Source organism: Aquarana catesbeiana, linkage group LG08 (assembly GCF_042186555.1).
Source record: "Aquarana catesbeiana isolate 2022-GZ linkage group LG08, ASM4218655v1, whole genome shotgun sequence".
NCBI lineage: Eukaryota > Metazoa > Chordata > Amphibia > Anura > Ranidae > Aquarana > Aquarana catesbeiana.
This window is the reverse complement of record NC_133331.1, coordinates 299,933,852-299,959,481: the sequence shown is the minus strand read 5'-3', so window position 1 is coordinate 299,959,481 and position 25,630 is coordinate 299,933,852. Positions and strand designations below refer to the sequence as shown.

Genomic DNA, 25,630 nt, shown 5'->3' with positions numbered 1-25,630 from the left:
TCGAATGGGTCCCCTTGTTAAAGGGGGCTTCCAGATTCCGATAAGCCCCCCGGCTGCAGACCCACACAACCACAGGGCAAGGGTTGTGGGGATGTTGCCCTCGTCCCCATGAACATTGGGACATCCTCTCCATGTTGAGGGCATGTGGCCTGGTACGGTTCAGGAGGGGGCGGGGGTGCTCTCTAGCCCCCCCTCTTTTCCTGCGGCCTGCCAGGTTGCGTGCTCAGATAAGGGTCTGGTATGGATTTTAAGGGGGACCCCCACGCATTTAAAAAAAAAAAAAATTGGTTCGGGCTTCCCCTTAATATTAATACCAGACCCAAAGGTCCTGGTAATGGACTGTGGGGGAATCCCAGGCCGTATTTTTCAATGACTTTTATGAGTATTGCAGAGACCCGACAATTCATTATAGCTGCCCGCGCTACCGCTAGTACTTTTGAATGTAATTTTGCTCTCGGACTGTTGTAAACATGGGAAACATGCGCCACTTTACAGGCATAGTATAGACACCCCCCAGGTACGAAATTTAAAGGAATATTACACTTTTATTGTTTCACTTTAAGCATTATTAAAATCACTGCTCCCGAAAAAATGGCAGTTTTTAAAACTTTTTTTTGCATTGATACATGTTCCCTGGGGCAGGTACACTTTTTATGACAATAGCTTGCATATTAACCTTTAAAATTAGCACTTTTATTTTCTCCCATAGACTTTTAAAGGGTGTTCCGCGGCTTTCGAATTTGCCGCGAACACACCAAATTGTTCGCTATTCGGCGAACGGGCAAACAGCCAATGTTCGAGTAAAACTCTTGTTCGACCCAAACAGACAGCCCATCCCTATTATTTACCAATGTACGTACAAAACCTACCAAAAGTATCTTGTATTTCTGCAAATCCCAGGCTTAATTAATAGTAACACCAGGATGGCTCAGTATGTGCTGCAAATTGCAGTCACTGGAGCTCCACTCTACACAGAAATCATGTGACCTCCACTTCCTGTAGTGGAGCTCCACTCTACACAGAAATCACGTGACCTACACTTCCTGTAGTGGAGCTCCACTCTACACAGAAATCACGTGACCTCCACTTCCTGTAGTGGAGCTCCACTCTACACAGAAACCATGTGACCTCCACTTCCTGTAGTAGAGCTCCACTCTACACGGAAATCATGTGACCTCCACTTCCTGCAGTGGAGCTCCAGCTGCACAGATTCACAATAAAGTTCAGTAAAAAAAAAAAAAAGTGGAGTGGAGGTCTAATGCTTCCTGTCATCAGTGGAGCTCCACTCTGCAGCCAGACCCCACTCGAAGAAGCAAAGGAAGTATGGGCGGAGGATGGGCTAGATATAGGATACATTCACTCCGTACCCTGAGAAGCCTCACATGATGCAGTTCTAACAAGACAACAACATCACATATTGTGCGCGGATCACTCTGATGGGAAACTGATGAAAGATAAGCACAGAACGTTGTATAACGTACAATATACAAGGTGAAGGGAGGATGAAAAAGAGAGCACACATCACTGGAACACACAAAGAGGGTAATAAGATTCCTTATCTTTTTTAATCAAAATATAAGTTTATTGAGCATAAAAGTCAATACAGGATATTTCATACAATATGCAGGGTGCAATAGGCACCAACGTAAGATAACAGGATACATAAGATTGTCTGACAAATCGTACTAGCAGCTGGGATATTTCTAAACAAAGTTACTTGCACTAGGATCATGGATTCATATAATCCTTTCTAGCTTAAGTAATGGGGATGGTTGCTAATTAGCCTTGGTAATAGGTTTTGAGAAACAATTGGCATTAATCAGTGCAAGTAGAGGATTCGTCCACCCATCTGTCCCAGATTTTATTAAATTTGCCAGGGCATCCTCGGTGAGAGTAGAGAATTTTTTTGTAGGGGAGGGTGAGATTCACGGGCCTGTTCCACTGCTGAATAGTAGGGGAGGCAGATCTGAGCCACAGTTGGGATATTTCTGGCAGTGAATAGGGTTTCCTGTAGGAATATTGTCAGGTACTTCTCCTCCTCAGATATGGGGAGGAGACCAAGTAGGCACTGGCGTGGGCATAGTGTTAAAGGGGGGGCCCATGCGATCGTGGAGGAATTTGATGACCTGTGACCAGTATTGCTGGATGGGTGGACAAGACCATATGAGGTGGTAAAAGGTGCTGTTAGTATCGCCACACTTTGGACAGGCTGGGTCAGTGTCTGGTTTATACCTGGACAGACGGGAAGGAGTGATGTAAGACCTATGAAGGATGTAAAGATGGGTGAGTCGGTCTGATAATTTAGGTGATACTTTTTTAGAAGCTTCTTGTATTTCCCCCCCACTGCTCGTCCTCTATCCCCCCAAGGTCAGTCTCCCACTTTGTTTTTAGCTGGTATGCATGAGCGGTGGCCTTAGGGTCTTCACCAAGGACCATATCCGCCAAGGTCACCGACTCCAGCCTAGGGATGGAGACACTGAATTGAGATTGAAGGTAGCAAAAGAGCATATGGTTGGGAAGATCAAATTCCTCCTTGAGGGCCTGGAATGACTTAACAGCGCCTCCAGTGATGAGTTGAGACAGGTATATAACTCTCTTGGCTATCCATATTTTGTGGTCGGAGATGGTCATCAGTTCTGGAAGGTGGGGGTTGTCCCAAAGTGGAGTGTGGGCATGCAGGGGGGGGGGGCAGTAATGGTTTGCACTAGTTGCCAGATTTTGCTGTGATGTGATAGCATATGCCGCCTATCGCCTAAGCGGGAAAGGCCCCGATGTTTGCAGAAGAGTATCTGGAAGGGATGGCCCACTATGTCAGTAGCTGCCATACACACTAGCGTGGAGTAGTGGACCTTGTCATGTCTATTAAGGTAGTAGAAATGGGATAATTGGGAGGCTATGTAAAATAGTGCTAGGTCAGGAAGGGCAGTGCCCACCAGATGGACAGGATGCTTTAAAGTCTGGCATGACAGTTTATGTCTGGAGGAGCCTCAGACAAATGTGTTGAGTATGGATTCCATGTTTCTAAACATATGGGCTGGGATGTATAGTGGAGCATGCCAGAAGAGGTAGAGTAGTTTGGGGAGGAGAATCATCTTTACTAGGTTGATGCGACCCATGACACCAAGAAGGAGTCTGGACCAGACCTGGGTTTTATTTTTAAGAAGATCATACAACGTATCCAAGTTTAAATGTGTGTAATCTGCGAGGGAGCGGGAGCACTGTACACCCAAATATTTGAACTGGTTGGTCCTCACCAGGGCAATAGGAGCAGTAGCATCTATAGGAAGGATTTGGGACTTGGACCAGTTGATCTGAAGTCCCGAGAAAGCGCCAAAGTGTTGGATTAGGTGCAAGGCCACGGTCAGTTAAGGGCCTGCATCTTCCAAGTAGAGGAGCATATCGTCCGCATAGAGACTGAGCACCTCGGTCACCTGTCCCATGCGGAGGCCCCGTATGTCAGGATGCGCCCTTATGGCAATGGCCAGCGGTTCTATAGCCAGCACATACAGCATAGGGGATATGGGGCAACCCTGGCAGGTTCCTCGGAACAGGGGAAAGGGACTAGACGTCTTTCTGTTTACTTGGATCCGGGCGTTGGGAGCTTGATAAAGGAGTTGGAGCCACTTGACAAGTAGCCCCACTCCACTGAATCAAATGCCTGGGTGGCATCAAGGCTAACCACTACCCTCGAGCCAACGTTGTTGTGTGTAGCTTGGAGGTTCATATACAATCTTCTCAGATTAAATGAGGTGTTTTTATTTGGCATGAATCCTGTTTGGTCGGCATGAATGAGGCTGAGTACTACTTTATTGAGTCTACGGGCAAGAATTTTGGCCACTATTTTAACGTCTAATTGTAGGAGGGAGATAGGGTGATAAGATTCGGGGTAGAGAGGGTCTTTGCCTGGCTTCGGGATGAGGACAATAAGATTCCTTTTCTATTAACACCAATAAATCCCCCCCCTCTCGTCATGTCCATTCTCTTCCTCCATAGTCACAGTGATGTCTTTATCTCCAACATCCACTACTACACAAACCTAAAATACTGTTTTTAGGGGTTATTTTTTAACATGGGTAGAAGTAGGGATAGTTCTGGAATGTATGAAGGGTGAGGATCTCTACATGGACATCGTGATGGAGAATCAGCCGCCCCTCACATCACCGGGTAAGAGGAGACTATATTGTAAAGGAGAGAGCAGTACGGAGAGTCCACCTAGATCCCCCATCATCTGTTACACATAGAAACAATGTATTCAGTCAGTGTGTGTGTTTCCTACAGATGGATCCAGTAATGGGAACCCACCAGAGAGATGTCCCCGTCCTCTGTATTCCCGGGATTAAACACAGGAAGATCACACCATCCCTCACCATCATCAGGTAGGTGGTACTGAGTAACTAGAACTCAAAATGTATTCTAATCTATGAGAGGACATTCTTCTGTGTAATCTCTTGTTTCTTTTTACCAATGTATTCTATCACCTATGGGGTTTAGGGTGAAGAACTGAAAGACATCAAAGTTGAGGCTAAAAAGGAAGAAGAAGAGAGGTTGGTGAGTGGAGATCAGCAGTCTATGGAGGAGGGGGAGATGACTATGGAAAGTAAACAGGAGGAATCTTCTCTACATATGGACACAAGTAAGTAAAAAAAACACTAAATATAGAACCAGTTCCCAATATTATTTTATTTCTATGAGTATAAAGTATGTATTTACATTGTTACATCAGAGGAGAAAAGGTCTATGTCTACTGAATTCACCCAGGATGAAGACAGAATAACCATATAAAGCTCGGCCTCATTTTCTTTAGGTTAAAATTTTCTTTCCTGATCCTAAGAGGCAATCAGATAGCTTCCCAGATCAACATTCCTAAAATGTTTTTCCTACAATTATTAGTATACAGTATTTGTAATAAGAACATCCAGTCATTTTTATTAGTCATCTGGAGCCAGATTATTCCTCATCCACAGAGCTCTAAAAACAAAGCACCCCTTCCGTATACAGAGGTTCGTTTTTTTCTATTTAGTTACACACAATCTATTCTACTCACATACAAAATGGACAATGTCATATCATTCTGTACAGGAAAAACTGAGAAACTCTAACTGCTGATAGTAAAAACATCATCGGTGTACCTACCCCACCGCCCAATGTACTGTGTGTATTACAAACCATTTGAAAAAATCAATTCTAGTCCTCACCAGAAGAAGGCAATTATATTTACCACATTAACCAATGTTCACAATTAATGAGGAGGAGATACTGTACACCATAAGAAAGGTCCATCTCCATTCCTCAATATAACATCATGTTCCCAACAAATGAGGAGGAGATATTGTACACCATATGAAAGGTCCATCTCCATTCCTAAATATAAAGTCATGTTCCCACCAAATGAGGTGTAGACACTATAGACTAGGGGTCCCCAACCACCAAGCTGTGGACCAGTGCCAGCCTGTGGCCTGTTGATGGCTGGTCCACACAGCAGGAGGTGAGCGATGACCATGGTCTGGCCCAGACTATCACAGACCAAGGTCACCACTCACCTACTGTTGTGCTCCCGTATCACTTCGCCTGTGTGCCCTCTTCCGGGTCTCCCACACATCACAGTGCCTCCACCTCACTGCTTGACAACAGATGTATTTAGAAGGACACAAGGATCTATACATGGACATCATGATGGAGATTCAGCCGCCCCTCACATTGCTAGGTAAGAGGAGACTTTATTGTAAAGGAGAGAGCGGTATGGAGGGTCCACCTTGATCCCCCATCATCTGATAAACACATAGAAACAATGTATTCAGTCAGTGTGTGTGTTTCCTACAGATGGATCCAGTAATGGGAACCCACCAGAGAGATGTCCCCGTCTCCTGTATTCCCGGGATTCCACACAGGAAGATCACACCATCCCTCACCATCATCAGGTAGGTGGGGACTGAGCAACTAGAACTCAAAATGTATTCTAATCTTTGAGAGGACATTCTTCTGTGTAATCTCTTGTTTCTTTTTACCAATGTATTCTACCATCTTTGGGGTTTAGGGTGAAGAACTGAAAGATATCAAAGTTGAGAATAAAGAGGAAGAAGAAGAGAGGTTGGTGAGTGGAGATCAGCAGTCTATGGAGGAGGGGGAGATGACTATGGAAAGTAAACAGGAGGAATCTTCTCTACATATGGACACAAGTAAGTAAAAAAACACTAAATATAGAACCAGTTCCCATTATTATTTTGAGTATAAAGTTTGTATTTACATTGTTACATCAGTGGAGAAAAGGTCTATGTCTACTGAATTCACCCAGGAGGAAGACAGAATAACCATATAAAGCTCGGGCTCATTTTCGTTAGTTTAAAAATGTTCTTTCCTGATCCGAAAAGGCAATCAGATAACTTCCCAGATGAACATTCTAAAAAGTTTTTCCTACAATTATTAGTAATCATAAACAGTAGTGGCGGCGGGTGCTCAACATTTTTGGGGGGCGCAAACAAACTGAAAAACTAAACTGTTAGTAATGCAGGCCTGTAAATAGCCATTTATCATGTGATTTTGTATCATTACTGCTACAAACAACTGTGCCCATCATATGCAGCCTTACTGTGCCCATCATATGCAGCCTCACTGTGCCCGTCATATGCAGCCTCACTGTGCCCATCATATGCAGCCTCACTGTGCCCGTCATATGCAGCCTCACTGTGCCCACCATATGCAACCTCACTGTGCCTATCATATGCAGCCTCACTGTGCCCATCACAGTAGGCCAATCACATCCACATTTCAAGTAAAAGAAAATAAAACCACTTAACATAAGGAGTCCTCCTCAGAGCCCCGCTTTTACATCAGATGTCCCAGTCAGAGTCCCCCTTTACAGCAGGGGTCCCAATCAGCATCCCCCTATACATCTGGTGTCTTCATCAGAGCCCCCTTTACATCAGGTGTCCCCATCAGAGCCCTCCTTTACATTAGCTGCCCCCAGCAGAGCCCCCCATTTTACATTGAATGTTACCATCCGAGTCCTCCTTTACATTAGATGTCCCCATCAGAGCCCCCTTTACATTAGATGTCCCCATCAGAGCCCCCTTTACATTAGATGTCCCCATCAGTGCCCCCTTTACATTACATGTCTCCATCAGAGTCCTCCTTTACATTAGATGTCCCCATCAGAGTCCTCCTTTACATTAGATGTCCAAATCAGAGCCCCCACTTTACATTAGATGTCACCATCAGATCAGAGTCGCCTTTACATTAGATGTCCCCATCAGACTCCCCCTTTACATTAGATGTCCCCATCAGAGTCCTTCTTTACATTAGATGTCCCCATTAGAGTCCCTCTTACATCAGATATCACCATCAGAGTCCTCCTTTACATTCAATGTCCCCATCAGAGCCCCCTTTACATTAGATGTCCCCATCAGATCAGAGTCCCCCTTTACATTAGATGTCCCCATCAGAGCCCCCCTTTACATTAGATGTCCCCATCAGAGCCCCCCTTTACATTAGATGTCCCGATCAGACCCCCCTTTACATTAGATGTCCCCATCAGAGCCCCCTTTACATTAGATGTCCCCCCTCTCCTCCCTCGTACTCACAGAAAGTTGCCTGTCATCCACCTTCGGACCGCCGGGATGAATCAGAGAAACCGAAGTGAAGGCACAGGACCCGCCAATCACACATCACAGCAGGGAACAATGCTATAGAGGGAGTGTTCAGGGTGCAGAGTTCAGCACTCGAGGACTTTCTAAAGGAAGCCAATAGAGCTTCTTGTTTGCAATCATGTGATTGCAAACACATCATGCTTCCCATAGCAGCTGTGTGTCCAACGCCCTGCACACACTTAAAGATCCATTTTTTTTTTCGGTGATTGCAGTAAGTCATACTTCAAATACAACTGCGTGTCCGGAATCCCACACACATTTAAAGGGCCAGTATTTTTTTTATTTTAATTTTTTTATGATGAGTAGCTTTGAATGGGCTGTTGAATGCGCCCCTGCGACTCCTATGGGCGAGCCACCACTGATATACAGTATTTGTAATAAGAAGAACATCCAATCATTTTTATTAGTCATCTGGAACCAGATTATTCCTCATCCACAGAGCTCTAAAAACAAAGCTCCCCTTCCGTATACAGAGGTTAGTGTTTTCTATTCAATTACAAACAATCTATGATGGTCATGTACAAAAGTTAGAAGGTAACATCATTCTGTACAGGAAAGACTGAGAAACCTTTAACTGCTGATAGTAAAAACAACAATGTGCTGTGGGTATTGCAAACCATTTGAAAGCATCAACTCCAGCCCTCACTAGAAGAAACCAATTATATTTACCATATTAACCAATGTTCCCAATTAATGAGGATGAGATACTGTACATCATATGAAAGGTCCATCTCCATTCCTCAATATAATGTCATGTTCTCAACAAATGAGGAGGAGATACTGTACACCATATGAAAGGTCCATCTCCATTCCTCAATATAACATCATGTTCCCAACAAATGAGGTGTAGACATTGTAGACTAGGAGTCCCCAATCTGCAGACCAGTACCAGTCCGTGGCCTGTTGATGACCGGTCCACGTAGCAGGAGGTGAGTGGTGACTGCAGTCTGGACAGGACTATCACAGAGCACGGTTACCACTCACCTCCTACTGTGCGTTTATAACACTTAGCCTGTGTGCCCTCTCCCGGGCCTCTCACCTCACTGACTATATCATTTAATCGGCAGGGAAGGGGGAAGGAGATCTGGAGAGAGAGTGGGAGTCTTTTCATATTACCAAGCATCCAGATCTGCAGCTCCTCCCACCCCCTGCCCTTCTGATTGGATGACATCATCAGTGGGATGGTGTCATGGTTATGCAGTAATCTTTGTCAGCTTACCTTCTCTTCATGTGTTCAGACTAAGAGGCCAGCCACTCACACCTGGCTGGTTTTATAACCTCTCCTCTAAGCATGGCCCCACCCCAGGCCCTATCAGGGAACCCTATATTAACCTGTGCACTGCAAGCCAGCAGTGCTGATCAACCATTGTGTGTTAGCTTTCATGTGTACTTGCTGTGTTTCCTACGTCTGATTCCAGTTACCGACTTTGGCCTGTTCTCGACTTTCCCTGTCTGCTCGTGACCCTGACCTTTGGCGTATACCCGACTATCGTTTGCCTGTGACTCTGAACCTTGGCGTGAACTCTGTTGTCCTTGTCTGCTTGTGGCACCGACCTTGGCTTATTCTCTTACTATCCCTATCCTCCTGTTGCCTACTGTGGGTGTGAGCTGGGGGACCCTGGGGGTCGTGACCTGGAGCCAGTTGCAGCCCAGTCCATCCTCACCACTGGAGGCTCTGGTGAACACCTGCTGGCTCTTAGACTCCGTGCCCCAGGGAATCTTACGCTCTAAGCCCAGTGTGATCCGTGTTGGCATTCCAGCGGCCCTGCCTTCCTTACTACCGTGACTTCCATCCGCAGCAGTCAGCCATAGGGTCTTGCGGTGCACTCCTGATCCCAACGGTGTGCATCTGTCACCTAGCCTCAAGGTGACCTGACAGGCGGGAGACCCGGCAGAGGACACACAGGCTGATAACTGCCTCTGCCCTGCTGAAGGTAGGACTGTGCAGGGGAGGAAGAGATTTAAAAAGGCAGTGATGGGGGGCTGTGATTGCGGGGGGGCACTGTAATGTAAAAGGGCACAGTGATGGGGGGCTGTGATTGTGGGGGACACTAATGTAAAGGGGCACAGTGATGGGGGCTGTGATTGCGGGGGCACTGTAATGTAAAGGGGCACAGTGATGGGGGAGGGGGCTGTGATTGCGGGGGGGGGCACTGTAATGTAAAGGGGCATAGAGATGGGGAGGGGGCTGTGATTGCGGGGGGCACTGTAATGTAAAGGGGCACAGTGATGGGGGAGGGGGCTGTGATTGCAGGGGACACTGTAATGTAAAAGGGCACAGTGATGGGGGGCTGTGATTGTGGGGGACACTAATGTAAAGGGGCACAGTGATGGGGGCTGTGATTGCGGGGGCACTGTAATGTAAAGGGGCACAGTGATGGGGGAGGGGGCTGTGATTGCGGGGGGGGGCACTGTAATGTAAAGGGGCATAGAGATGGGGAGGGGGCTGTGATTGCGGGGGGCACTGTAATGTAAAGGGGCACAGTGATGGGGGAGGGGGCTGTGATTGCAGGGGACACTGTAATGTAAAAGGGCACAGTGATGGGGGGCTGTGATTGTGGGGGACACTAATGTAAAGGGGCACAGTGATGGGGGCTGTGATTGCGGGGGCACTGTAATGTAAAGGGGCACAGTGATGGGGGAGGGGGCTGTGATTGCGGGGGGGGGCACTGTAATGTAAAGGGGCATAGAGATGGGGAGGGGGCTGTGATTGCGGGGGGCACTGTAATGTAAAGGGGCACAGTGATATAAAGGGGACCGCACTGAAAACGGACATTGAATACAAGATTTCAAAAATTCTTCTATTTATTGTAAAATTATTTCTCAGCAGATGACCATAATGTGCGGAATACGTCTGAGGAATCTTCTGATAAATCACATTCCAGGACTCTAAGATCTCACAGTACAAATACTTTAATAGATCCGTCTATTCCCGAGGAATCTTCTTCAGGGCAGGAAGGAGATCACACAGAAGAGACTTCATTGTCATGTTCAGTGTGTGGGAAACTTTTCACAAATAAGAGAGACCTTCTTAAACACAAGAAATGTCACACTGCTGAGCGTCCCTATTCATGTTCAGAGTGCGGGAAATGTTTCACTGTAAAAGGAAAACTTCTTATACATAAAAAAAGTCACACAGGTGAGCGTCTTTTTCCATGTTCAGAATGTGGGAAATGTTTCACTACCAAACAAAGTCTTTTTATACACCAGAACAGCCATACGGGTGTGCGTCCCTTTTCATGTTCAGTGTGCGGGAAGTGTTACACTAGCAAACAAAACCTTCTTACACACGGGTACAGTCACACGGGTGAGCGTCCCTTCTCATGTTCAGAGTGCGGGAAAGGTTTCACTGAGAAAACAAATGCTATTAAACACCAGAAGCTTCATACAGGGGAGCGTCCTTATTCATGTTCAGAGTGCGGGAAAGGTTTCACTGAGAAAAAAACTCTTATTCGACATCAGAAGCTTCATACAGGGGAGCGTCCCTATTCCTGTTCTGAGTGTGGGAAAGGTTTCGTTGATAAAGCAAACCTTCTTGTGCACCAGAGAGATCACATGGGCGAGTGTCCTTATACATGTTCGGTGTGTGGGAAATGTTTCACTAGCAAACAAAACCTTCATATACATCAAAGATGTCACACGGGGGAGCGTCCTTATTCATGTTCAGAGTGTGGGAAAGGTTTCTCTGTGAAGGGAACCCATGTTATACATCAGAGAATTCACACAGGTGAGCGTCCCTATTCATGTTCAGAGTGTGGGAAATGTTTCACTAAGAAACAAAACCTTCTTACACACCGGTACAGTCACACGGGTGAGCGTCCCTTCCCATGTTCAGAGTGCGGGAAATGTTTCACTAAGAAACAAAACCTTCTTACACACCAGTACAGTCACACGGGTGAGCGTCCCTTCTCATGTTCAGAGTGCGGGAAAGGTTTCACTGTAAAAGGAACACTTCTTAGACATAAAAAAAGTCACACAGGTGAGCATCTTTTTTCATGCTCAGAATGTGGGAAATGTTTCACTAGCAAACAAAACCTTCTTACACACCAGAACAGCCATACGGGTGAGCGTCCCTATTCATGTTCAGAGTGCGGGAAAAGTTTCGCTGAGAAAAAAAATCTTATTCGACACCAGAAGCTTCATACGGGGGAGCGTCCCTATTCATGTTCTGAGTGCGGGAAAGGTTTTATTGATAAAGCAAACCTTCTTGTGCACCAGAGAGATCACACGGGCGAGTGTCCTTATACATGCTCGGAGTGTGGGAAATGTTTCAAATGGAAATATTCATTTGATATACACCAGAAGCTTCACACAGGTGAGCGTCCCTATTCATGTTCAGAGTGCGGGAAGTCTTTCGGGTCGAAAGGAAGTCTTGTGTATCACCAGAGAATTCACATAGGTGAGCGTCCTTATTCATGTTCAGAGTGTGGGAAATCTTTCACGTCGAAAGGAAGCCTTGTGTATCACCAGAGAGTTCACAAGGGTGAGCGTCCTTATTCATGTTCAGAGTGTGGGAAATCTTTTGGGTCGAAAGGAAACCTTGTGCATCACCAGAGAATTCACACAGGTGAGCGTCCTTATTCATGTTCAGAGTGCGGGAAATCTTTCACGATGAAGGGAAACCTTGTGCAACATCAGAGAATTCACACGGGCTAACAACCTTTCTCATGATAATAGTGGTGTGTTGGGGGGGGGGGGCAGAATATATTGATTGTTTTTCAGGTTTCGGTTTGATAGATCTGAATCTGCAGGGATTGAATTCTAGTAATACGATCCTCTAAACATACTGTGCTGACTCGGTCCCGCACTCACACAGACCGCACCTTACAACTAGACTGTGCTAATACATGGCCAGATATGACAATACAAGGACAACACTTCTTATTGGTTGATATCGGTTTCTGTACATTATTGGTCTTTTTATGTTTTAATGAAGAAGCCGGCTTCTCATTGGTCCAACCAATAATAAATACACTTTATGGTTTATTATCTTCAATTATAAAGGTTTTGATTTATATTCTAGCTTAGTTTTTATTGTTTGTTAACCACTTAAAGACCGCCATGTTATTCCCCCTTCCTGTATACGCCATTCTTTAGTTTCCAGCACAGTGATAATTTGACTGACAATTACTCGGTCATGCATCACTGTACCCAAAAGAATTTTATATAATTTTTTTGAGACATGTAAAGCTTTCCTTTTAGTTGTTATTTTTCACTGCTTTTAATATATAATGGAAAAAAGCATTTGGAATATTTTTTTTTAATACAAATATTACAAATAAATAATCTTTCTTCATAAACTTAGGGCAAAATTTTTGGTTCGATATTTCTGTGGGTAAAATAAAAAGCAAATCAGTGTATATTATCTACTCTGTGTGAAAGTTGTAAAGTCTACAATGTATAGTGTATATATTGAAAATTAATCAATCCTGATGTTCTGACTGAATATCTAAATTCTTGAGTCTGTAAAATGCCAGGACAGTACAAATACCCCCAAATAATGCCTTTATGGAAAGTAGATACTCCAAGGTACTTAGTAAGAGGCATGCAGAGTTTTTTGATGCTGTAAGTTTTTGCCATAATCTTTTTGGAAAATTAAGAAATGCAATAAAATCTGATTTATTTCATACATTTGTCATTTTAACAAGTTATTTCTCACACACAGCTCGGGCATACTTACAATTACACTTCAAAACACACTACTCCTTACAAGCATGGGTTTACCACATGTGTGAGACTTTTTATATGTGGAGATGCATAAAGAGGTCCAAAATCCAAGGAGCACCTTCAGGCTTTCAAAGTGCATAAATGTTGCAGCTGACTTCCTATCACATTTCTTGAAGCCCTGCAGTGCCAGGATGCCACAAAATGACCACATTTTGGAGAGTAAACTCCCCAAGGTATTTTTTTAAGAGGCATGATGAGTCTTTTGAGGATTTCATTTTTTTGCTACAAGTTTTTAGAAAATACAGAAAGAAAATGAAATATCTTTTTACACTAACCTGTCAATTAATAAAATACCATTACAGAGTATAGGCATATTTACAATTTTCCTCCAAAATACATTCTACTACTCAGGTAGTACAAAAAGATTGGGATTTTTAAGGGGCTGATTAATACACAAATATTGTTAAAATTAATGATTTCCTGACATTTCTTTAGGCTAGGATAGGAGAAACACCCACAAAATGATTTTTGGTGAGTAAACACCCCAGGGTATTTTCTCTTTAGAGGCCTGCTGAGTCTTTTAAGGACCTCATTTTTCTGCCACACGTTTTTTAAAAATATAGACAGAAAATTAAAGTTTTTTTTTTTTATTTTTACACAAAACTGTCAATAAACCATAAAATCTTAACACACTATTGGCATACTTTCAAGTACACTCCAAAACACATTAGGGGGTCATTTACTAGGAGTTCCAGGAAATACTGGCGCTCTACATGTAATAGCGCGATTTCAGGCAATTAAGAGTTCAACTAGGTGAGCATGTGCCTGAAAAATCACGCTAATAGTGGCAAACATGTCTTAGTAAATTCGGAATCGGCGCTAATCGGTAATTACGTGGATCTGCGAATTGCGGATTGCAAACCCGATCTATGGGAGCCGAACAGGAAAAATCAAAAGTGCCCATTTTAAAGGCTTATATGCAAGTAAGGGGTATAGGGGTCTGGGTACTGCCCTGGGGGACATATATCAATAAAACAAAATAAAATTTAAAAAAAAATTGTTTTTTCAGGAGCAATGATTTTAATGATGCTTAAAGTGCAACAATGAAAATAAAAAATTCCTTTAAATATTGAGCCTGGGGGCCTCGCTTAATGTGCCTGTAAAGTGGCACATTTATAGCATATACAGAACATGCTACAGCAAAACCGACAGAAAAGAATCCCATTTAAAATGACTCACGGTAACAATTGCCAGGACCCGGCTATTAAAAAATAATGAAAAAACGATGTAGGGCTCCCCAGTCCAAAGCAGGCCCTTCGTGCCCCAAAAATTGGCAGCAAAAAATAAATAAAATTTGAAAAAAATGGCCCTTCAAGTCTAGTATGGATTCTGAGGGGACCCCCCACGCCAAAATGTAATAAAAAAATGGCGTGGGGTCCCCCCCAAAATCCATACCAGACCCTTATCTGAGCATGCAGTCTGGGGGTCAGGAAAGGCAGGGGATGAGCGAATGCCCCCACCTTCTGAACCATACCAGGCCGCATGTCCTTAACATGGAGGGGTGATGTCTTGGGGCAAGGGGGGCTCTGCACCCCCCCACCCCAAAGCACCTTGTACCCATGTTGATGGGGACAAGGGCCTTTTCCCGACAACCCTGGGCTGTGGTTGTCGGGGTCTGCGAATGGGCGAATGGGTATCGAGTACATCGTACTCCTACCAATTCACCCCAAAAAGAAATGAAGTGTAAAAAGAAAACAAGAGTCGGTTTTTGACAAGTCCTTAATTGTAGAATAGCTCTGAGCTGTCTTCTCCCCGAGCTGTCTTTTCCTGCTGCCGTCTCTCCCGCCGCCATCTCTCCCACCGCCATCTTCTCCTGCTGCTGTGTTCTTCCTCGCCGCCAGTTACCCGCTAAATACATTTTAAAAAACTGCTCTTCTGTGGCTGTCTTTCTCCGTTGTGTTGTCGCCCGCTGTCTGGTATCTCTTATCTACAATTTTTTTTTTTTTTTTAACAATTTTTCCAACTTTTACTCCAGAGTCTCTGGTTTACAGGTCAGATACATCCTAAATATAGAGCCATTTATACAACTGTCCATCCAGAGCTTCTGGTTTATAGACCAGATACATCCTAAACATAGAAGCATTTATACAACTGTCTACCTATGGTTTATAGGCCAGCTACATCCTGATTATATAACCATTTATCCACCTTTTACTTCAGAACTTCAGAGTCTCTGGTTTATAGACCCGATACATTCAAAATATAGAACCATTTATCCAGCTGCCCATCCAGAGCCTCTGGTTTATAGACCAGCTACATTCTAAATATAGAACTATTTTTCCAACTTTTATTCCTGAGTCTCTGGTTTATAGACCAGATACATCCTAAATATAGAACCATTTATCCAACTGTCCACCCAGATCCTCTGGTTTAGAGACCAGATACATCCTAAATTTAGAACCATTTCTCCAGATTTTACTTCAGAGTCTCTGGTTTAGAGACCAGATACATCCTAAATATAGAGCCATATTGTCCATCCAGTACCTCTGGTTTATAGACCACATACATCCTAAAAATAGAACCATTTTTCCAACTTTTACTCCAGAGTCTCTGGTTTATAGGTCAGATACATCCTAAATATAGAACCATTTATCCAACTGTCCATCCAGATCCTCTGGTTTATAGACCAGATACATCCTAAATATAGAACCATTTCTCCAACTTTTACTCCAGAGTCTCTGGTTTATAGACCAGATACATCCTAAACATAGAAGCATTTATCCAACTGTCCACCCAGAACCTCTGGTTTATAGACCAGATACATCCTAAATATAGAACCATTTCTCCAACTTTTACTCCAGAGTCTCTGGTTTATAGGCCAGCTACATCCTAAATATAGAACCATTTATCCACCTTTTACTTCAGAACTTCAGAGTCTCTGGTTTAAAGACCCGGTACATTCTAAATATAGAACCATTCATCCAACTGCTCATCCAGAGCATCTGGTTTATAGATCAGATACATCCTAAATATAGAACCATTTATCCAACTGTCTATCCAGATCCTCTGGTTTATAGACCACATACATCCTCAATATAGAACAATTTTTCCAACTTTTACTCCAGAGTCTCTGGTTTACAGGTCAGATACATCCTAAATATAGAGCCATTTATACAACTGTCCATCCAGAGCTTCTGGTTTATAGACCAGATACATCCTAAACATAGAAGCATTTATACAACTGTCCACCTATGGTTTATAGGCCAGCTACATCCTGATTATATAACCATTTATCCACCTTTTACTTCAGAACTTCAGAGTCTCTGGTTTATAGACCCGATACATTCAAAATATAGAACCATTTATCCAACTGCCCATCCAGAGCCTCTGGTTTATAGACCAGCTACATTCTGAATATAGAACTATTTTCCCAACTTTTATTCCTGAGTCTCTGGTTTATAGACCAGATACATCCTAAATATAGAACCATTTATCCAACTGTCCACCCAGATCCTCTGGTTTAGAGACCAGATACATCCTAAATATAGAACCATTTCTCCAGATTTTACTTCAGAGTCTCTGGTTTAGAGACCAGATACATCCTAAATATAGAGCCATATTGTCCATCCAGAACCTCTGGTTTATAGACCACATACATCCTAAAAATAGAACCATTTTTCCAACTTTTACTCCAGAGTCTCTGGTTTATAGGTCAGATACATCCTAAATATAGAACCATTTATCCAACTGTCCATCCAGATCCTCTGGTTTATAGACCAGATACATCCTAAATATAGAACCATTTCTCCAACTTTTACTCCAGAGTCTCTGGTTTATAGACCAGATACATCCTAAACATAGAAGCATTTATCCAACTGTCCACCCAGAGTCTCTGGTTTATAGGCCAGCTACATCCTAAATATAGAACCATTTCTCCAACTTTTACACCTGAGTCTCTGGTTTATAGACCACATACATCCCAAACATAGAAGCATTTATCCAACTGTCCACCCAGAGTCTCTGTTTTTTTAGGCCAGCTACATCCTAAATATAGAACCATTTCTCCAACTTTTACTCCTGAGTCTCTGGTTTATAGACCAGATACATCCTAAACATAGAAGCATTTGTCCAACTGTCCACCCAGAGTCTCTGGTTTATAGGCCAGCTACATCCTAAATATAGAACCATTTCTCCAACTTTTACTTCAGAACTTCAGAGTTTCTGGTTTATAAACCAGATACATTGTAAATATAGAACCATTCATCCAACTGTCCATCCAGACCCTCTGCTTTATAGACCCAATATATCCTAAATATAGAACCATTTATCAAACTGTCCATCCAGAACCTCTGGTTTATATAGACCACATACATCCTAAATATAGAACCATTTTTCCAACTTTTACTCCAGAGTCTTTGGTTTATAGACCAGATACATCCTAAATGTAGAACCATTTATCCAACTGTCCATCCAGAGCCTCTGGTTTATAGACCAGATACATCCTAAATGTAGAACTATTTATCCAACTGTCCATCCAGAGCCTCTGGTTTATAGACTAGATACATCCTAAGAGCCCATTCACACAGGGGCAACACGACTTCCAGCGCGACTTTGGGAGGCAACTTGGACACAACTTGAGTATAAATCACAGCACGACTTGGGGCAACTTACAACACAACTTGAAGTCACCTCAAGGACAGGGAACTTTACAAGTGGCCAATCAGGCTTATCAGCTATGTGTGAGAAGGAGGGGGCTGGCTGTTTAGTGGAGTAAATTACTTTCTGTTTCCTTTCTGCTTCCTGTAAAGTTGCCTCAGTATGAACAGTGATCAGACTTGGAGGCAACTTCCATTGAAATCAATGGGTACAAGTCGCCTTCTAGTCAGATTGAAGTAGTACAGGAACCTTTTCTGAATTCGGAGCGACTGCAGTAGTGTGCATTAAGACGGATCCATTCACTTACATTGATTTTTTCATGTAGCGCGACTTGAGGCGACTAGGGGCGACAAGGGGCGACTAGGGGCGACTTGAAGTCGGATCCAAAGTTGCCCCTGTGTAAATGGGCTCTAAATGTCTAAATGTCTAAATGTAAAAAGTCCGATGGGGCATACACACAGTCGGAATATACGATGAAAACCTCCCATCTGACTTTTTCTGATGGACATTCCGCTCGTGTTTACGCAGCATAAGAATCACCAGAAATGGTTCTTTACAAGATAAGCTGCCAATTCCGAAAGTCTTTTTGTGGAAGTAACGCAACCCAAAAATACTAGTTTCCTTGTGATCATGGCCAACGGGGCATCACACATTGGCTCAAAAGGAAGCCCCTGAAGGACTGACAAAGCAGATTCAGACCCCATGGGCACAGAGGTGACTTAATTGGTGGATTCATGCGCGTTACGCCTTACATAAAGGCCTGCACTAGGGAGTAGGGATGAGCCGAACACCCCCCTGTTCGGTTCGCACCAGAACACGCGAACAGGAAAAAAGTTCGTTCGAACACGCGAACACCGTTAAAGTCTATGGGACACAAATATGAATAATCAAAAGTGCTAATTTTAAAGGCTTATATGCAAGTTATTGTCATAAAAAGTGTTTGGGGACCTGGGTCCTGCTCCAGGGGACATGGATCAATGCAAAAAAAAGTTTTAAAAACGGCCACTTTTTCAGGAGCAGTGATTTTAATAATGCTTAAAGTCAAACAATAAAAGTGTAATATCCCTTTAAATTTCGTAGCTGGGGGGTGTCTATAGTATGCCTGTAAAGGGGCGCATGTTTCCCGTGTTTAGAACAGTCTAACAGCAAAATGAAATTTCGAAGGAAAAAACCCATTTAAAACTACTTGCGGCTATTGCATTGCCGACAATACACATAGAAGTTCATTGATAAAAACGGCATGGCAATTCCCCACAGGGGAACCCCGAACCAAAATTTTTTTTAAAAATGACGTGGGAGTCCCCCTAAATTCCATACCAGGCCCTTCAGGTCTGGTGTGGATATTAAGGGGAACCCCGGCCAAAATTAAAAAAAAAAAATGACGTGGGGTTCCCCTTAAATTCCATACCAGACCCTTATCCGAGCACGCAACCTGGCAGGCCACAGGAAAAGAGGGGGGACGAGAGTGCGCCCCCCCCTCCTAAACCATACCAGGCCACATGCCCTCAACATTGGGAGGATGCTTTGGGGTAGCCCCCAAAACACCTTGTCCCCATGTTGATGAGGACAAGGGCCTCATCCCCACAACCCTGGCCGGTGGTTGTGGGGGTCTGCGGGCGCGGGGCTCATTGGAATCTGGAAGCCCCCTTTAACAAGGGGACCCCCAGATCCCGGCCCCCCCATGTGAAATGGTAAGTGGGTACTTACCCCTACCATTTCACTAAAAAACTGTCAAAAATGTTAAAAATGACAAAAGACAGTTTTTGACAATTGCTTTATTTAAATGCTTCTTCTTTCTTTTATCTTCCTTCATCGTCTTCTTCTGGTTCTTCTGGCTCTTCTGGTTCTTCCTCTGGCGTTCTCGTCCAGCATCTCCTCCGCGGCGTCTTCTATCTTCTTCTCCTCGGGCCGCTCCGCACCCATGGCATGGGGGGAGGCTCCCACTCTTCTCTTCATCTTCTTCTCTTCTTCTCTTCTTCATTTTCTTCTCCGGGCCGCTCCGCACCCATGCTGGCATGGAGGGAGGGTCCCATTGTGTGACGGCGTCTCCTCATCTGACGGTTCTTAAATAAAGGTGGTGGGGCCACCCGGTGACCCCGCCCCCCTCTGACGCACGGTGACTTGACAGGACTTCCCTGTGACATCACGGGGAATGCCACAGGGAAGTCCCATCATGTCCCGTGCATCAGAGGGGGACGGGGTCACCGGCTGGCCCCGCCCCCCCTTATTTAAGAACCGTCAGATGAGGAGACACCATCACACAGCGGGAGCCTCGCTCCATGCCAGCATGGATGCGGAGCGGCCCGGAGAAGAAAATGAAGAAGAGAAGAAGGAAGAAGAGAAGAAGATGAAGAAGAAGATGAAGAGAAGAGCGGGAGCCTCCCCCCATGCCATGGGTGCGGAGCGGCCCGAGGAGAAGAAGATAGAAGACGCCGCGGAGGAGATGCTGGACGAGAACGCCGGAGGAAGAACCAGAAGAGCCAGAAGAACCAGAAGAAGAAGATGAAGGAAGATAGAAGAAAGAAGAAGCATTTAAATAAAGGAATTGTCAAAAACTGTCTCTTGTCATTTTTAACATTTTTGACAGTTTTTTAGTGAAATGGTAGGGGTAATTACCCCCTTACCATTTCACACAGGGGGGCGGGATCTGGGGGTCCCCTTGTTAAAGGGGGCTTCCAGATTCCGATAAGCCCCCCGCCTGCAGACCCCCACAACCACCGGCCAGGGTTGTGGGGATGAGGCCCTTGTCCTCATCAACATGGGGACAAGGTGTTTTGGGGGCTACCCCAAAGCACCCTCCCAATGTTGAGGGCATGTGGCCTGGTATGGTTTAGGAGGGGGGGCCGCACCCTCGTCCCCCCATCTTTTCCTGCGGCCTGCCAGGTTGCGTGCTCGGATAAGGGTCTGGTATGGATTTTTGGGGGGACCCCACGCCGTTTTTTTTTTTTTTGGCGCGGGGTTCCCCTTAAAATCCGTACCAGACCTGAAGGGCCTGGTATGGAATTTAGGGGGACTCCCACGTCATTTTTTAAAAAATTTTGGTTCGGGGTTCCCCTGTGGGGAATTCCCATGCCGTTTTTATTAATGAACTTTTATGTGTATTGTCGGCAATGCAATAGCCGCGAGTTGTTTTAAATGGGTTTTTTCCTTTGAAATGTCATTTTGCTGTCAGACTGTTCTAAACACGGGAAACATGCACCCCTTTACAGGCATACTATAGACACCCCCCAGCTACGAAATTTAAAGGGATATTACACTTTTATTGTTTAACTTTAAGCATTATTAAAAACACTGCTCCTGAAAAAACGGCCATTTTTAAAACTTTTTTTGCATTGATCCATGTCCCCTGACACTTTTTATGACAATAACTTGCATATAAGCCTTTAAAATTAGCACTTTTGATTTCTCCCATAGACTTTTAAAGGGTGTTCTGCGGCATACGAATTTGCCGCGAATACCCCAAATTGTTCGCTGTTCGGCGAACTTGCGAACAGCCAATGTTCGAGTCGAACATGAGTTCGACTCAAACTCGAAGCTCATCCCTACTAGGGAGTGAGAAGCATGAGGTTTTGGAAAAAACTGACAAACCTGAGACTTGACCCTTAATAGTACTTACGGCTAGCTTTATCTCTACTCCCGACTGTAGGAAGTCTAAAACCTGCTTATGCTATATTTGCGAGGATGCCAACCCTTGTTTCCACAGCAGGAAACATAGGCCTTCCAAACCCTATAGAAGATAGCTCTAGAGGCCGGCTTCCTTGCATTAACCAGGGTGGTTACCACTGAGCCCGAAAGTCCCTGATCCTTTAGAGCGAGGGCCTCAACAGCCAAACCATCAAATTCATTGTTTGTAAGGCAAGATGGTATACTGGCCTTTGTGACAGCAGCAAGGATCTGTCACATCTTTATGATTTCTGCATACCAGGACCTCCTGGGCCATGCCAGGGCAACCAGGATCATCCATTTTTGCTTGCTTCTGGCCCTGCGCAGCAGGCATGGAAGCAACTGAACTGGAGGAAATGCATAAATCAGAAAAAACTGATTCCAAGGAGCTACCAAGGTAACTGTCCTGCAAGAGAGCGGGTCCCTTGTTCTGGACAAAAAACTTGTCTAGTTTCATGTTGAACCTGGACGCAGAAGACCTACATCCGGGGTACCCCACCTCCAGCAAATGGCCAGAAAGCCATCTGGATGTAGGGAGCACTCCCCTGGGAGCAACGGCTGGCAGCTTAAGAAGTCTGCCTGTCAATTTCCTACCCCTGGGATGAACACCGCAGATAGGCAAGTAACATGCTTTTCTGCCAAAACCAGAATATGGTTTACCTCTTTCTGGGCTGCCCGACTCTTGGCGACTGATATAGGCCATCGTCGTGGTATTGTCGGACTAGATCCTGACAGGGTATCTCCGCAGTCTGCCTGCCCAGGCCAAAAGGGCCAGGGGTGCTGCCCAAAATTCTAAAACGTTGATGGGCAAGGTCTTCTCGGACTCTGACCATTCCCCCATAACAGCATTGTCTTCTAGTAATGCTCCCCAGCCTAAAAGGCTGGCATTGGTCGTCACTAGGGATGAGCCGAACACCCCCCGGTTCGGTTCGCACCAGAACCTACAAAGGGACCGAAAGTTTGCGTGAACTTTAGAACCCCGTTAAAGTCTATGGGACCCCCCACCACTCCATTACCACGCCCTTTGGGTCTTGTATGGATATTAAGAAAATTTTAAAAAGTAAAAGGCGTGGGCCCCAGGCCCTATATACTCTGAACAGCAGTATACAGGCGGTGCAAACAAGACAGGGACTGTAGGTTTGTTAAGTAGAATCTGTTTGTAATTTTGAACTGGTACATTTTTAAAGTGTAGCTCCAGCCAAAAAATCTATTTTTAAGCTTTTTGGAAAACATAGGGAAGTTTTATCAACCCTGTAACATTTGTTTTGCTATCTGTGCACCTCTTCAGAAGATTTCACCTCACTTTCTGTCCCAATGACAAATGTTTTTTGAAAATTAGTGGTTTTTAGTGAAACAAGGATTGGTGATAAAGCATCAGTGGGGAGGAGACACGTTTTTCCCATATTAACTCTTAAAGGAGAGAATTTCCCTTCCTAGGGGTAGATTTCAACTCACTTCCTGTTGTCTCCTTCCGTTTGTAAGTTGGATGTTTGAAAGTAGGGGCCTGCCCTATATACTCTGCAGAAATTGGGGCCTTAGGTGTTGGTGTTGCCACAACACTGTAAGCCCTCAGAGTTACTCTTGGTGGGCGCAGGAACGGGCCCTGCTGTGAAATATTAGATCAAGAATTGTAATTTCATGCCATTGTTGAACAGTGGTAGAAAAATTGGGCCTTTGGTGGTGGTGGTGTTGCCACAACACTGTAAGCCCTCACAGTTACTCTTAATGGGCGCAGGAATGGGCCCTGCTGTGAAAAATTAGATCAAGAATTGCAATTACATGTCCCTGTTAAACAGGGGCTGAAAAATTGGGCCTTAGGCACTGGTGCCATAACACTGCAACCCCTCACAGATGCTATAGTTGGAGCGCAGGAATGAGCCCTGCTGCAAAGTATTGCATCAAAAATTGTAATTACATGCCCCTGTTCAACAGGGTCAGAAAATTGGGCCTTAGCCACTGGTGGCGGTGCCCAGAACCAAAAATGTTTTTACAAGCTATCAGCATGAAAATTGAGGAGGAAGAGGATTGTCACTCAGCATGCCAGGATAGTCACTCAGCATCAGCACAGGCAGTCTTGAAGGGATCTCACATTAAAAAAAAATTAATTGGTTACATCAGCATCAGGTGCTTGGTACCTGGTGATCCAAGACTGATTCATTTTTATGAAGGTCAGCCGATCGACCGATTCTGTGGACAGGCATACCCTGTGATCGGTTACAAAGCATCTAGCAGCACTGAATGTGCATTCCGAAAGAACGCTGGATGCAGGACAGGCCAGTAGCTCAAGCTCTGGCCAGTGATCCATCCTCAAGACCCAGTAACCCAGAGAATTTTTGGTGGGAAAGGTGTCCAAGTCTGATCTTGCCCCTAGGAATTCCTGCACCATGTAAATCAGACGCTGGCAATGGTTGCTGGAACCGATCATACCTTGGGGCTGTGGACTAAAAAATTGTCTGAATGCTTCGGTCAGACGGCCACCTTCTCCACCGCTCCTTCTGTGACTGACCGAAGCCTCAGCAAGATGTTGTCCAGGAGGACCAGGAAATTGTAACCTCCCAGGCTCTGAAATTGCGTTGCACAAACCTTTCTGCAAGGCCTACGAAGATGTTTCATCCTCTGCTCCCTCTGCAACGGCAAGATAAGGTCCGCAACCTTACCCTTGTAACGTGGATCAAGGAGGGTTGCCAGCCAGTAATGATCCCTCCCCTTGAGACCACGAATACGAGGATCCTTCCGCAGGCTTTGCAGGATCAGGGAGGCCATGCAGCGTAGGTTTGCTGAGGAATTCGGTCCAGAGTCCTCTGGGTCACTAAGACGACATGATCCACTGCCACCTCCTCCCAGCCACGTACAAGTCCATGGGTTTCTTCGGACTGTAAATGATCCCTTGAAGACTGCTGCTGATGCTGAGTTCCAGGCTCCACCTCCATGCTGACACAATCCTCCTCCTCCTCTTCCTGTGTGATCGGCGGGCATGCAGGAACACTGTCTGGATAAAGGGGGCCTTGAGAGGTAAGAAAGTCCTCCTCTTCCTCCCTCTGTTCTGCCTCAAGTGCCCTGTCCATTATTCCATGCAGCGTGTGCTCCAACAGGTGGACAAGAGGGACAGTGTCACTGATGCATGCACTGTCACTTCTCACCATCCTCGTGGCCTCCTCAAATGGTGACAGGACAGTGCATGCATCCCTGATCATAGCCCACTGGCATGGGGAAAAAAAACAAGCTCCCCTTACCCTGTCCTGGTGCCATAGTCGCATAGGTACACATTGATGGCCCTCTGCTGCGTGTGCAGCCACTGCAGCATGGCCAACGTTGAGTTCCACATGGTGGGCATGTCACAGATTAGGCGGTTCTTAGGCAGGTTAAATTCCTTTTGGAGGTCAGCCAGCCAAGCACTGGCATCATATGACCTGCAGAAATGCACACAGACTTTCCTGGCTTGCCTCAGGACATCCTGTAAGCCCAGGTACCTGCCCAAGAACCGCTGCACCACCAAGTTAAGAACGTGAGCCAAACAGGGCACATGGGTCAGTTGTCCCTGTCAGAGGGCGGAGAGGAGGTTGGTGCCATTGTCGCAAACCACCATTCCTGGCTTAAGCTGCATCAACCACCTCTGAACCTGCCCCTACAAAACTGACAGAATCTTTGCCCCAGTGTGGCTCCTGTCCCCCCAAGAACATCAGCTTAAGCACCGCATGGCATCTTTTTGCCTGCGTGCTTGCGTAGCCCCTTCATCGCCTACTGGTTCGGAGGACAAATCAGCACAGGAAGAGGCCATGGAGGAAGAAGAGGAGAGGGTGGAAGAGAGAGGTGTGGCAGAATCACCACTAATAGAATTTTGGAGGCGTGGTGGCGGAACAACCTCCAACACTACTGCACCCTGTCCTGCATCCTTCCCAGCTGCCAGAAGAGTCACCCAGTGCACGGTGAAAGATAGGTATTGTCCCTGTCCATGCCTGCTGGACCATAAGTCAGCGGTAATATGCACCTTACCGCTGACC

The 25,630-nt window shown here is 45.1% G+C and overlaps 1 protein-coding gene across 1 annotated transcript; it reads left to right on the top strand.

Annotated features, from left to right (window-relative positions):
* The first annotated feature begins 915 nt into the window (after positions 1-915).
* Positions 916-13,272, top strand: LOC141104782 (uncharacterized). The gene is made up of 6 exons (XM_073594526.1): positions 916-1,542; positions 4,279-4,376; positions 4,492-4,633; positions 5,821-5,918; positions 6,035-6,176; positions 10,471-13,272. The coding sequence occupies exons 3-6, from the start codon at positions 4,570-4,572 to the stop codon at positions 12,297-12,299; spliced, it is 2,133 nt and encodes a 710-aa protein (XP_073450627.1). The 5' UTR covers positions 916-1,542; positions 4,279-4,376; positions 4,492-4,569; the 3' UTR covers positions 12,300-13,272.
* The last annotated feature ends 12,358 nt before the right edge of the window (positions 13,273-25,630 follow it).

Excerpts from the sequence above, each read along its gene's own strand:
- LOC141104782 (XM_073594526.1), top strand. The coding sequence starts at position 4,570 with ATGGAGGAGGGGGAGATGACTATGGAAAGTAAACAGGAGGAATCTTCT. Across the intron at positions 4,634-5,820 it reads TTCTCTACATATGGACACAA|ATGGATCCAGTAATGGGAAC; the intron begins GTAAGTAAAAAA and ends TGTTTCCTACAG. Across the intron at positions 6,177-10,470 it reads TTCTCTACATATGGACACAA|CAGATGACCATAATGTGCGG; the intron begins GTAAGTAAAAAA and ends ATTATTTCTCAG.